Source organism: Copadichromis virginalis, linkage group LG22, assembly GCF_057382275.1.
Source record: "Copadichromis virginalis isolate Kocher_CV1m ecotype Utaka linkage group LG22, C_Virginalis_male_GT1.1, whole genome shotgun sequence".
Taxonomy (NCBI): domain Eukaryota; kingdom Metazoa; phylum Chordata; class Actinopteri; order Cichliformes; family Cichlidae; genus Copadichromis; species Copadichromis virginalis.
Genome location: NC_140638.1, coordinates 18,502,665 through 18,515,828, shown reverse-complemented (window position 1 = coordinate 18,515,828; position 13,164 = coordinate 18,502,665). Strand labels below are relative to the sequence as shown.

Below are 13,164 nucleotides of genomic sequence, written 5' to 3'. Positions count from 1 at the left end.
ATGTCCTTTCAGGTCTTCCTCTTCTCCTCCCTCCCGGTAGGTCCACATACCTTGTTCAGTATAACCACAAACCCTCATATTCAAAATATTTGTTTTCTTTCTGTCTCAGAGGGTTATTGTTATTCCCCAGGTTGCAAACCAGTGGTAAAGATCTAAAAACAAGATACGAAGAAAGAGGAAACACTTTTTCCTGTCCACTCTTAGATGAAGATGAGATTAAATGAACACGACGTGTCTAGAAAATATATTTATTTAAAATATATTTAATAAAATGTATTAAAATAAAGAACGTAGTCCCGAGACAGCCTGGAAATGTAGTACACAACATACCGAGAGGTGGCGGTATAGAGACAATCTCGGAGTTTATCTTTGGCGAAGAAGAAGAAGCCCCACCCTCTCTTCCGGATAAGGCCATATCAGCACGTTTTATTTCTCGTTCACTGTATTTGTGTGCTTTTATCTTGTGCTAATGATGAGCTACATTTTATAACAAGTCATTAATAACACATATGGTAGTCAGGTTCATGTACCTCGTAAGCACTGTTAGTGGTTGACCTTAACAGCAGCATCCAGTCATGGAGGAGGTGGAGACACCAGAGGAGCTCCTGGCAAAGCAGCACCGCAAGGAGAAGAAGGATCTGCAGGGTAGCTACTTTTAACAGTGCTCTTTTGTTTGGTGGGCTAACATCTCAGCCTTTGCTGGTAGCTGGTTAGCGTGCCCGTGTGTTGTTTATGTGTCGGAGTGTTTAGTCTTACTTTAGCCGCTATTAAGTGACCATCAAGTAAATAAATAATGGTCACCGCAGACGTTTCTGTGGTTACTATTGTGAGGCAACTGCCAGCCTTATCGCGTGGTTTGTTTTGCTTTTAGAGTAATAAACCTCTAATACACAGATCACTGTTGGGAGAAACGTGTAAGGATTTGATGACTTTAGCCCAGGGGGTGTCCAACATAAGGCACGAGGGCCGGATTCGGTCTGACAAACACACCAATCCGGCCCCACCGGCTTTGGAAAATGTGATTTGTATTTTAATAAGCTTTATAGTTTTTCCGAATGAAAAAGATCTTCACCATGGCATTTCATACTACATCCAAGTAATTAGGTAATAGATAAGTAATTAAACAACAGAAAAGAAATAAAAATAGAATTTTGTCAATTAACAAAGCTTTCTGTTTTAAAGGAAAAGTCTTGCAAGTTAGCCACCAGAAATGCTTCTGTAATTTTACACCTTTGTTTCCTACGGTTTAAACCCAAAGAGTCATTTTGAAAGATTTATTTCATTTGCTACTGCAGTATTTCTTTATCATGTAGAAAAACTGAGATATTTTTTGAAATTGCACTTCTTTGTCTTATTTTTAGATGTCTCAAGGATTCAATTTGTGGTTTAACTGCTTTACACTGGCTGAAAGAAGGTGTTTCACTGGTCTGGCTCACTTACTATGAAAGTTGGCTGTATGTAGCTCATGATGTAAAATGAGTTGCTGCTTTAGCTGACCACTGATATCAAAACATTTCTTTCACATGCCACATGTTGCAAAATAATTAATAATGTCTGATAATGTAAAATCAGCTGTTTGTGCAGTTGGTGTAGACAGGTGCAGAAACATTTTAATCTTTTTTTTTAGGTGCATTAGTGCTATCTATGACAGTGTATCCTTCACTATGTTGGCAGTTTTGTGCATGTATAACTTTTCTAACCAGTATGCAGCATCATCTGTATTGTTGTGTTGTACTGTTTTGTTTGATGGTCTGCTTTGTGTCATTTTCAGCTAAAGTCCAGGGCATGAAAAATGCAGTCCCCAAAAATGACAAGAAGAGGAGGAAACAGCTGACAGAGGAGATCTCCAAACTTGAGGCTGACCTGAGTCAGAAACATGAGGAGGAATTCAGGCAGCTCAAAGCAACAGCTGACACAAAGGTGACTTATTATGTTTACATGGTCGACAAATCGGGTAGAGTTTGATTAGTAATTAATGTAGAAGCACTCTTTCATAATGGGGTAACAAGTGTAAGATGGAAAGGGAAAGAACACAGCTGTTAAAAGGTTTTTGTATGTGTTCAGTATACATTCAGTATGTAAATGATTCTAGTCTTTGTGCTGTATCAGCTGCAGTTTACAATAGGGCTGGGTATCGTCACTGATTTCTAGGTCAGTGACGATATTGATTCGATCCACGATTTGATTCAATTCGATTTAAATCTGGGAAGTTTTGCCTCAGACAGTTAGAAATATTATAATTCAGATCAGTACATTTACATATTTTTTACATATTTTTGTATCTATATAAAGGAAGCTGACACACGCAAGACTTTATCAAAGGTGTAAACATCACAGCAGATGCCTTTGTGTCAAAGTAGCTGAAGATAAAACACAGAAAAACATGAAGGTGGGTTTTGCTGGCCTGGGATTTTATAAAAATATTCTGCAGTACATCAAAAACGAAAGAAAACCATTAATCAACATATGACAGCGGTTTTATTAGAGACACGGCTAAACGTTTTGCATTTTGCAAAAGTTTACATTTGTTCAGAAGTCTGTTGAACAGCAGAAATGAGGCTTTCTTTTCGGAAGTAAGTAAAAGGAAAAAAAACAGCGGCCAACAGCGCTGTAAACAACGGTAGACTTGTGCGTAACAAGCAAGCGAATAATGCAGAAAACAGATTTTTAGATGGGAAACTGTTCTTGAAGTATACAGAGAGAGTGAGAGTTGTGCATGAAGTGTGATTTTTATCGTGGTGGAAGCAAAACAGCAAAAGTCAGAGGGAATTCATGACGATGTTTATGTGGAGCTTAGTTTGGATCTTCTTTTGCTGCTGGTTCGGTCAATATTGTTTGGAGAGAGATAAAACTAACAGCTTTAGAATCAGCCCAAAAAGGGCGTAAACACAAAGCGTGGACCCGCCGAAACATCGGAATCAGCGAGCTGTCGGCTTTCAGCCCCGACCATGTCCGTGCCGTCGGGTGAGAAAGGCGACATCTCACTGATTCTGATCTGCGGGTCCGCGCTTTGTTTTTACGTCTTTGTGCAGAATCCATGTTCCTGCTCTCATTTACTGTTTTAAATGTTTGGTGGTTGTTGAAATTTTGTGAGGTTTAACCTGAGATTCTGGCGTTTCTGGGAAAAAAAATTAATATAAAAAAATTGATTCAGGATTTTAATGAATCGATATCACGTTATCCAAGCCAGAATCGATTTTAATCGATAAATCGATTATCAAAACCCAACCCTAGTTTACGACATAACCATTTCTCTCTTTACTCAATATTAGAAGGTGGAAGAGGTCATAAATGGAGTGGAGACTGTAAAGGTGGAAGATGGAGAACAAGAGGAGGCGAAACAGCCGCGAGTAACCAAAGCCCAGAAGAGAAGGGTGAGGTGCAACTTTAAAGACTTGTGTGTTGTCGAACCTTTATGCATTTACATTTTAGGTTTTCCTGAAGAAGAACACTTAGAACTCATAGTCAATCGTCCTTGTTTACCACAGTTCACATTCATGATGTCTCTGCTTTAGAGAGGTCTCTGATGATCAGTCCTGCCTGCTAGATATAAGTTGGAGTCTAATAAATCACCCGTATTTACCTGCTTTTGACCTTTAAATGATTTCGTATAGGACAAAAAGGCTGCACAGGAGAAGGAGAGGGAGATCAGGATAGCAGAGGCTGAGGTGCAGAACCTGCAGGGTGTGAGACATCAGGAGGGTTTAAAGCTGGTCCAAAAACTCGCCCAGCAAAAGCTTCAGATCAAGGAGATCTCCTCTGATGGCCACTGCATGTACCGTGCTATTGAAGATCAGCTGACACGGCGATCAAAGGTACATGTTGTTATAGAGGCATCTTCCGCAGCATGTCTTTTGTCCTGTCGTCCTTCTCTCACCCAACTGGTCATGGCAGATGGTCGCCCTTCCTGAGCCCTGGCCCTATAAAGCCTGGAGGTTTCTTCCTGTTAAAATGGAATTTTTCCTTCCCACTGTCGCCAAAGTGCTTGCTCATAGGGAGTCATATGATTGTTGGGTTCTTCTCTGTATGCGTTATTGTAGGGTCCACCTTACAATATCAATTGTCTTGAGGCGACTGTTGTTGTGATTTGGTGCTGTATAAACAAAATTGAATTGAATAATAACTGTAGCTGTAGTTTATATACTGAGTCAGGAATTACATAAGAAATTGAGCATTGCTGACAATCTTTGACACCTTCCGTGTTTGGAGTCTGTACAGCTTGTCATACAGAAAATGACTCAATGAGAAACTGTCAAGTTTAGACACACAGAACACATTTTCTACTGCATTCTGTTCTGTTTTAGCTCCAATTACCCACAAGTGTGAAGGAACTGCGATCCCGCACTGCCGAGCACATGAGAGGCCATCCTGACGACTTCCTGCCTTTCCTCACCAACCCAAGCACAGGTGACATGTACACAACAGGTGAGACCATCTGTGTTTTTGGTAATGAAAGTAAAACTTTCACTGCTATATTTGTTAATATTCAATTGACATGTTTGTCTTTTGCTTCCAGATGAGTTTGAGAAATACTGCAGTGATGTGGAGCACACATCAGCTTGGGGTGGACAACTGGAAGTGAGTTCCTCCTTAACTGTCATATACTGTACTATACACAGTGAAGTGTTTTGTTGTACTTTTCAATTCATTTTAATAATGGATTTTTTTAAATTTTTCAAATATTGCAGCTTCGAGCTTTGACGCAAGTTCTTCATTTGCCGATCGAGGTGATCCAGGCGGACTCTCCTACCATAAAAATTGGGGAGGAATATGACGGCGAACCCATCACACTTGTGTAAGAATGTTTCCAAATATGTTTTTTGCTCAGAGTACAACACTGTCAGTAAAAATGTGCAAATGAATGTAGTTGTAGTAAACATTTAAACATTTTAAATTTGCAATCACAAATTTACAAACACATTTTTCACTACTGCCAGTCTAAATCCAATCTGACTGTTTGGATTTTCGTGTAACTGCATGTCAAAGCTAGGAAACTGATATACTGCGTTATTTTTTCCTCCTATACAATAACCTTTTCTCTGTCTCTTTGCTTGTAGCTATATGCGGCATGCTTATGGTCTAGGAGAGCACTACAATTCTGTGGAACAGCTAAAGGACCCAGTCAATGCTGAGGACAGCTGAGAGAGAGTTAACATAAGGCTGTTGGCGTAATGCAGAGAGTGTTCAAACTTCTAACACAAAGCACCCTAAAATATGACATATTTGAAGGGAGACCCCTGGTCAAGCGAGACATTGCTGAGCTCAACAGAGAATGCTTCTGTTTTCACATCGGTTAAATGTCTGTGTTGAAGTCAGATACGGAGAGTGAAACCTAAATGAATACATAACTTCTAATGTATAAACGATAACATTGTGTTAATCATGATAATGATAATAAAAAAACACAATTGAACAGAATGTGTGAAAAGATTTTACATGGGTCACCCCTGGCTAATCCTAATGATTACAGGGTTACCTTTTAGCTCATTTTCAGAGGCATCGCTGAATCTTTTTTTTTTTTAAAGAAAAAAAATACAGTTCCACTCATGCAGTTGAGGATTCAGGAGCTGCTTATCATGTGTGACTACCAACCAAATGTGGACAACGAGTGGTTGTTTTCAGTGTTGTTTGGCTGAAATGAGCTGTTAAACGTGTAAATGATACCAAGTTACATAAATGCATACAATACCATGAGTGTGTGTGTGTGTCACAGCTTTATTCTGAATGTTTCTAATGAGCATCCTTGTATTCCTCATAGGCACCACAATTTATATACCATGCATTAAAAATGAAAAACCCTCACTGTCATGGTAAAACTGGCCATTATAATCAATCCACCCATATTTAACAGTTTAATATCCAGCTGTGTCCACCAGAGGTCGCAGCTGCTCCGGATCAGATCTTTGACTTGTCAAAGAGCGTGCTGTTGCCACGGTAACTCCACAGAACGTTACGATAGGCGTAAAGAAATGGCTAAAAGGGAATCGGCGGCTAGAAAGTGGGTGATAAGGGTTTTATATGCCGGAGCAGCCTCTTTAAATTTAAGCTCGACGCACATAAAGGAAGTTCCCAAGTGCGTTTCCAGACTCACAAACCTGTCAGTCCTGTTAAACAACAACTCCATCACAGGCCTTCCCACTGAGCTGCTCTCCTTACATCAAGTGAGTCTTCTCGCTTCGTTTGTTTGCTCGCAGCTTATCTATTTGCTGGAAAATTGCCAAGGTGCCACTTGAAATGTTTTACACATCACGCAGATTTGTGATTAAATACTTTTCCTCCTGCAACGCCCGAAAGCTGGCTGAGCTGAATTTAGGAAATAATGCCTTGAAGGAGTTTCCCGCTGTTCTGGGCCATCTGGAGTCCTTGAAAAAGCGGTACCTGTTCAGAAACCAAATTACTGTAGTGCCACCTGATGTGATAGGTAGGCTCTTACTGGTTTTGTATGATTAATACAAAGCTCCAGTCATCTGTGTGTGTGTGTGTGTGTGTGTGTGTCTGTGCAATATTCATGTTTTACAGGTGGCTTCAAGAACCTTGTCCTCAATCTGAACCACAACCAGATTCACAGACTTCCGCCAGGGATTAAAAGGTGCGTTATGACTCCCTATATCTGCAATTATAGGTTCTGAAGTCAACAAATCATTTAATGACAGTTTAATTCTGATACACGTGTGCACACATTGTGAAAATGCTGCATGTAAACCCCCCCCCCTCCTCTCAAATTCAAGTCTGACTATGCTTGAACACCTCAGCGTGCTGGACAATAAGCTGGAGGAAGTTCCTGCAAAGCTTGGTCATCTCACTCGCTTGTCTGAGATAAACCTAAACTTCAACAAGCTGTCCTGGCTTCCTCGGCAGCTGTACCAGTGCAAAGAGCTGACAAAGCTGTTTTTGCAGCCAGAAACTACTTGACCAGCCTACCAGAGGAGGGTTCTCATAAAATCCCACACCAGTTACCTGTTGAGTTTTCCATGTTTTTTCTTTTCTTTTCTTTTCTTTTCTTTTCTTTTCTTTTCTTTTCTTTTCTTTTCTTTTCTTTTCTTTTCTTTTCTTGTTTTAGTCAGCCAATCAAGAGTTTTAGGAAAATCAGTAATTTGATTGGCCACTCACACGATCTAAATTTCCCTGAAGTTAATTTTTGACTGAAAATAGTGTTCCTATACTGATAAGGTAGCTTTTAAGATATTTGTGTCAAGCTGTATCTCTGCTTCTACTTTTGTACTGTGAAATAACTTGGCCGTAACGGAACTGCACTGTGAAGGGAACAGGTTTGTGCAGTGTGAGCTCATGACTTCGGTGCAGTATGCTGAAGTACTTATATTAAAGGTAAATGTCAGTCTTTTAAAAAAAATAGATATTTTGCTCCTTTAATGCTGGCTTTGTTTCCATATCACTGTTTCCTTTTGTACCAGTAGGAAGTGGTTGTTAGGTTTGTATTGCGGGAGGACAGAAACAGGTTCTCTCTAATCCATGTGATGCTTCCCCACTATCCAAATCTAAAGACGTCTGCTGGATACCGCCAGTTCTTGTGCGGTCTGCTGCAGCCCCTTCCTCACCACCTGGTTGCATTGTGTGCATTATGTAAATCTAAAGAAGGTGAATCCATTGTTTTTTTCCCTATTCTAGTTGCATAATTTCAACAACATAATTCTGTGACACCTGCTAAAGCAGATATACATTAGTATGCAATACGGCTGAAAAATGCTACATACATAATGACTGAAGTAGGTAAATGAGCTCTGTTGCCTTTGTGTTACAGGACATGAAAATGAGGAGTATGCTCACTATTCTAGTGCGTGCCCTTCTCTGTTCATACAGGTGCTTTAACACAGAAGGACACGCCTACTTTGGTGTTGCTACAAGATAAATACAAGTTTATTTAAAGATACAGTCTTCTTTTTCATCTCATACATTTTGTTTCATCTCTTAAACTGAAGGCACAAAATGTTTCAATGAATATCAAAGTGATGTGTGTAGATTTGGAAGCATACATGGATTCATTCCTCAGTGATTTTGTCCTTTAAATTTATTTGACATTTCACTCTGTAGCCACTAGATGGCAGCAAATGAACATTGATGGGACCCTCGTTTCAATGGGGCTCTAAAATGCAGGCTTTATGCCAGCTACAACGATGTAAAATCCTTGAAAACAGATAAAACAACACAATTTTAAAAAAAAACAACTTTATTTACAAATACTTGAACATAAAACCTTTGTGAGAGAATACCTGTCACACCTGTTTTTCTCAGTAAAGAGATAATTCTGTGGAGTCCTTCACTGGGTTTAACCCGCGCAAAATCTATATGAAGACCCGTTTACATTTAGCAATGGAATATTTTATTTTTCTGTCTGTGTCCACCTTGGCACATCCTTTTCCCATCAGCGCTGATCAAACTGCACAGCTATAGCTGCCCCATCTCTATCGGCTTCTACAGAAAGTGGCATCTGTTCCAACCTGCCAGACAAGAGAAAGATAGAGAGAGGGAGGGAGGGCTAGAGAGAACTTCATTTCTAGCAAATTAATTTCCCATCCACGCCTCCAGAGCTTACTAGCTCGTTCGCTAGCTGCTGCGGCCGCTGCTGCGTGTGTCTGCTGAGTCGGAGCCTCATGCATAATGCATCAGGTTTAATTGCAAACCCAGAAACTAATGACTTTGGACTGGTTAACAGCAGGGGAGCCATACATCTCGAGCAAACTGAATGAAAAATCAGCTCAGAGGAGAGAAAAAAAGGAGCCTAGCCCCTAATTGATGAATAATTGAAGCGGCGAGCTACAGGGCATAATTGTGACATTTTGTTTCAATCAATTTCCAAGTGGTGTGGGCGAAAGTGCACTTAAAGGAAAAAAGCAATGACAATGAATGAGAATGAAAGGGAGAGATGGAGAGCGCGGACGGTGATGGAAATGGACGTTGTGTCTTCAGTCATTGTTACGAAATTTGCTGGAGCAAAAAGGCAGGACTGGACCAAACGCTTTTATCTCTCTCCCTCTCTCTCTTTATAGGTTTATCTGTCAGACCCCTGCTTTGCTGTAGTTGGGTTGCTTTTAAAAAAATCTCAGCTAATGGATCCGTATTCTTGAGTCATTTTCACGTACCACATCCGTTTTAAAAAGAAAGAAAGAAATGTGAAGTTGCTCGAGTGGACATGCTTTTATTTCCTTTTTCAGTCAACCTAATTAGTTTATTGGGAGAGTACGAGGGCCAGGTCACAGAACTGAACACCACGCAAGTCAGTCTTGAACTATCGTGTAAGGCCACAACGCCTCGTGATTTTATTACTGCACACGGGTGCTGTGATCTCAGCTACACTTACATGCAAAATGATCACTCAGAGAGAAAGTTAGGTGCAGCACAAGGTCTTTTACCTTTTCTCTCCCACAGCGCACTGCTGCTCTCTGTCGCTCTCTGAAGCCTTACTGGCCGCTCGACCAGTGGGCGCAATAGAGAGAGGAAGAGTGCTGTTCCTCTTCCAGGAGACACTGCTACTACACTATGGAGCTAGTATTAGGTTAGGGCTACGAAACTAAAACTATTGACCAGCTTTATATCATTATTTACATCTTCACAATGGACAAAAATCTATGTATATATTTGAGTACTTTATAAGGCCACAACTGATAAATAGGTCATTGCAGCTGGCATCATACTAATGGGTGAAAGGGCAACAGTGTGTGCCTTCTTGCAGGCAGCAGATGTTGGGTCCTGCAGCAGTGCAGCAGCAGCCGCACTCGCTCAGTGGCCTCAGGACTTGTCTGTTAGTGGGTCTGGTGTCTGGTCTCTGGTGTCAAGCTTTATGCGTGTCTTTGCACGTACAAACACACACATACACACACACACACACACACACACACACACACACACACACATCCCTTTAACGCACTACAGAGGAGCAGACACGCTCACTTCACTCGCTCTGCACCGATGGCACATCATCACAATATTTTTTCCCCACATAGCGTTGTTTTCATCATGTTGTTTCACAAAACGCATAGTCACACACACACCCCCACCCGTGTGCACATGCATTCCTTTTCCATATCACTGAGCTCTTCCTTATGATTGCCACATACAGAGTGTGCTGCATGTTTCTTAACATCACGCGCAGCATGATTGACGTGTATGGAAATGAGGAGGTTACATCCTCAAAGGAGATACCATACGGATGGGAGCAGCACACTGATGAGAGGCATCTACAAAAGGCGCTTGTAAATTCCTGACATGCCTAACATATGTTAATGAGCCATTCTCTCGCTCTGATATAATTACTGCGAGGGGATATTGCCTTTGGTGAAAATATCTGTCTCGCATGGCATGGCTACCTCATGGGGGTGGAAAAAAAAGTAAAGAATGATAAAGTAGCGGGGGCATAAATTCTCATTTACCATGCTTGGAGGTAAAGAGAGTGATGTTGGCAAATTCACTCAGGATGATATATTGGGGACAAAGCACCTTAGGTTCATTACATACTTCCTTTGTTAAAGCGCCTTCTGTAGTCTTGCATCGTTTGTTTGGAGGTATTTAGTCTGTCTTGTCATTTGGAGCATTTACTTTGGATGTTTGAGCTTACATTGTATCTTGGGGCCAGAAAGACAAGTGATATGTAAACTGAAATATAAGATTAGATACTAATTGTTTATTTGGTGTTAAAGCTCAATACATCACTACTATTATCCCTTCTGTATATGAATCCCCACCTTTTAGTATCTTAAATATATTATGCTTAAACTGGACATATTATGCTTTCGCTTAGTTTCTGTCATATTGTTACAATGGTGGATGCTCATATTAAACATAGCCAATAATAAGTGTTTGTACCAGTAATCAGACTCCTTTAAATGCTCAGTTTCAGATTTGTTTTTTCTTCTCTCGGCTCTCTCTGGCTTCAGAGTTTATATCCTTAATCTTATCTTCTCAGGGATAGAAGCCCCTCCCACCTGCCGTTGAAGCCTTCTGTTTGCTAGGGGCAGCCAATCAGAATAAAGTTGGTTTTAAATGGTGCTAAAGTGTGATGCTTTTTTAATTGAGGGGATGCATCTAGGTCCAATGGAATTTAAACAAGACTTTTAACTGTGAGTCATGCAAAGCTACTTTGACAGTGTCCAACATTCAAAATGTGGAACTGGAAATGACCATAATAGCTCCCTTTAAAGCAAAGGATTTCCAGCTCACTCCAGAAACAAACACCACGATGTGATATGCCCCGTCATTCGGTCATTTTCAGAGATCCAGCAAAGCCAAGATTGTGGTCTTTGCCAGAATTATTTGACAATAGCTCACGTGGATTCCTCATCTTCTCTCCTTGGGGCAGCAGCACAGGGTCTATTGAAATGTGTAGCACTGATTGCTGAAGTAGGGGTCTTGTGAATGGAGAGAGGGGAACAACAGGCATTCGATAGCGAGCGGTGGACCGGTGTCATAGCCAGGGGTGTGCACCACTCCAATCACTAGATTCTATTGTTGTGCATTGCTGCCCATGACAGATCTTGGTATCGAGCCACTGGCAGAGTACCAGAGCATTGTCTGGTTGACAGCTGCCCCAACAATCCTGTTGTGTTACTAATGAGTACGGGCACTAGGGGGCAGTGTGATTCTCTGCTGGCTCTCGACCAGATGGGAGAGAGATGCACTGATGCACACAGCACACTGAGATATGCCTGACGAGTCTAAGAGATAGAGCAGTTAATAAAAGCAAGAACAATGAGCTGTTATTGGAATTCAAAGCTTTATTGGAATCTACGCATCAAATCAAAACATTCAAAGACATGTTTGACTTTTAAATCTTATCAGTGCGACCAAAGATTCCTTGGTGAAAAGGGAGAAAGTTTCATTGCATTCATTGTTGCATAGCAATAGGAAAAAAATGGCAAAGACACCAGATGTACAAGACAATAACTGTATAATCTCTTTATCCAAATCGACACAATGCAACAAAAGAAGTTCCCTTATACAGGCGAGAAAGTAAAAAGTAATAATGTAGACGAGCTAGACTTGAAGTGCACCCGACTGTCAAGAAATGCTGCAAAACAAAGCCATCCAGGCTTCTTACTACTCTTTTGTTTTTTCTCTTCTTTCTCTCACCATAGAATATTGTAAATGAACAGAAGCAAGTAAACTGTCTGTCCTTGGAGGTTACAAGGAAGTGATACTATTACTGAACCGTTCCTCATTAGAGGGGGTGTAAGACAAGAACCCAGCCGTCAGGCCAGCTCCCTGTCTCTGGCAGTTCTGGGTCACCACCAGCCACACTGCAAAAAACCCCAAAAACAACCACCATTACCAGACTGCATTTGCTGCAGAAATCAGACAGAAATGCTGCAGCAACATCAAAAGAAAAAATAAATCTTTAATCTTGAGTGTCTTTGAATCTCTTCAAAAGTTTCCTCGGGTTTGGTAACAGGGAGCGTGGAGAGGGACGAAGATTGTGTGTTTCTGTTTGTTCGGGATGGTGATTGTTTTTATGTTTGGGGAGCAAACAACATGGGAAAATGAGGCTGAAAGAGATGTTGATGCTGCATTGTATCTTTTGATCTTACTTACTCAATAGCTATCAGAAGTAGCATCTATGTGATGTGTTTTTATGTTTATTTTGATGCAATTTTCCAAGATTTAATCACCTTATACTTTCTAATGTATTGTCACTATCGGATTTCATTATTCAAAACAAATGAATTCAGCCTGTCAGATCCACCTTGACGAGCATGCTGAGTCGACCCGAGGACATCTATCAGTTCCAGAGCCGCTCCACTTTGTCACCAGTGTGACTGACAGCGCGCAATCTGAAAACCCGGCTTTGAGGTCATGTGATGGCCACTGAAGCATACCCACAAGAGCGGGGCGGCAAGCGGGTGGGACACCAGGTAGAAGCATCTGCTCTGGGTTTTTCTAGAACACACACTGCCTGTGGCGCTGCAGGCTTGGCTGGCCAAACATCTGTCTGCAGTGTGCAGGCCGGCTGGATGAGCAGACCCACAACCCAGCCAGCCAAATGAACGTCCTGCACACATGAACGTCCTTCAGGAATATGTGGGTTAATGTCTTCGTTATCTCAGCCGTACGTTACTCGTTCCTGTCGGGGTATCACTTTTTCCAAAGCTGCTGTTGGTGTTTGTTTTTCGTTCTGCAGCGATCCCTCAAGATAAAGACCACATCCTCTGAAGTTGC

General features: G+C 41.2%; 2 protein-coding genes across 2 annotated transcripts; both read left to right on the top strand.

Moving 5' to 3' along the window:
* The first annotated feature begins 359 nt into the window (after positions 1-359).
* On the top strand, positions 360-5,694 carry otud6b (OTU deubiquitinase 6B). The gene is made up of 8 exons (XM_085446755.1): positions 360-645; positions 1,772-1,920; positions 3,273-3,374; positions 3,615-3,815; positions 4,305-4,425; positions 4,517-4,578; positions 4,689-4,795; positions 5,058-5,694. Exons 1-8 carry the CDS (start codon positions 576-578, stop codon positions 5,140-5,142), a joined length of 897 nt encoding a protein of 298 aa, XP_085302881.1. The 5' UTR covers positions 360-575; the 3' UTR covers positions 5,143-5,694.
* Positions 5,695-5,947: 253 nt separating this feature from the next.
* On the top strand, positions 5,948-10,908 carry lrrc69 (leucine rich repeat containing 69). The gene is given in 9 exon segments (XM_085445296.1): positions 5,948-6,161; positions 6,295-6,421; positions 6,520-6,589; positions 6,729-6,888; positions 6,891-6,969; positions 7,229-7,326; positions 7,416-7,505; positions 7,507-7,596; positions 7,760-10,908. Coding segments are annotated over 9 exon segments (1,014 nt in total). The 5' UTR covers positions 5,948-5,969; the 3' UTR covers positions 7,868-10,908.
* The last annotated feature ends 2,256 nt before the right edge of the window (positions 10,909-13,164 follow it).

Excerpts from the sequence above, each read along its gene's own strand:
- otud6b (XM_085446755.1), top strand. The coding sequence starts at position 576 with ATGGAGGAGGTGGAGACACCAGAGGAGCTCCTGGCAAAGCAGCACCGC. Across the intron at positions 646-1,771 it reads GGAGAAGAAGGATCTGCAGG|CTAAAGTCCAGGGCATGAAA; the intron begins GTAGCTACTTTT and ends TGTCATTTTCAG. Across the intron at positions 3,375-3,614 it reads CCAAAGCCCAGAAGAGAAGG|GACAAAAAGGCTGCACAGGA; the intron begins GTGAGGTGCAAC and ends GATTTCGTATAG.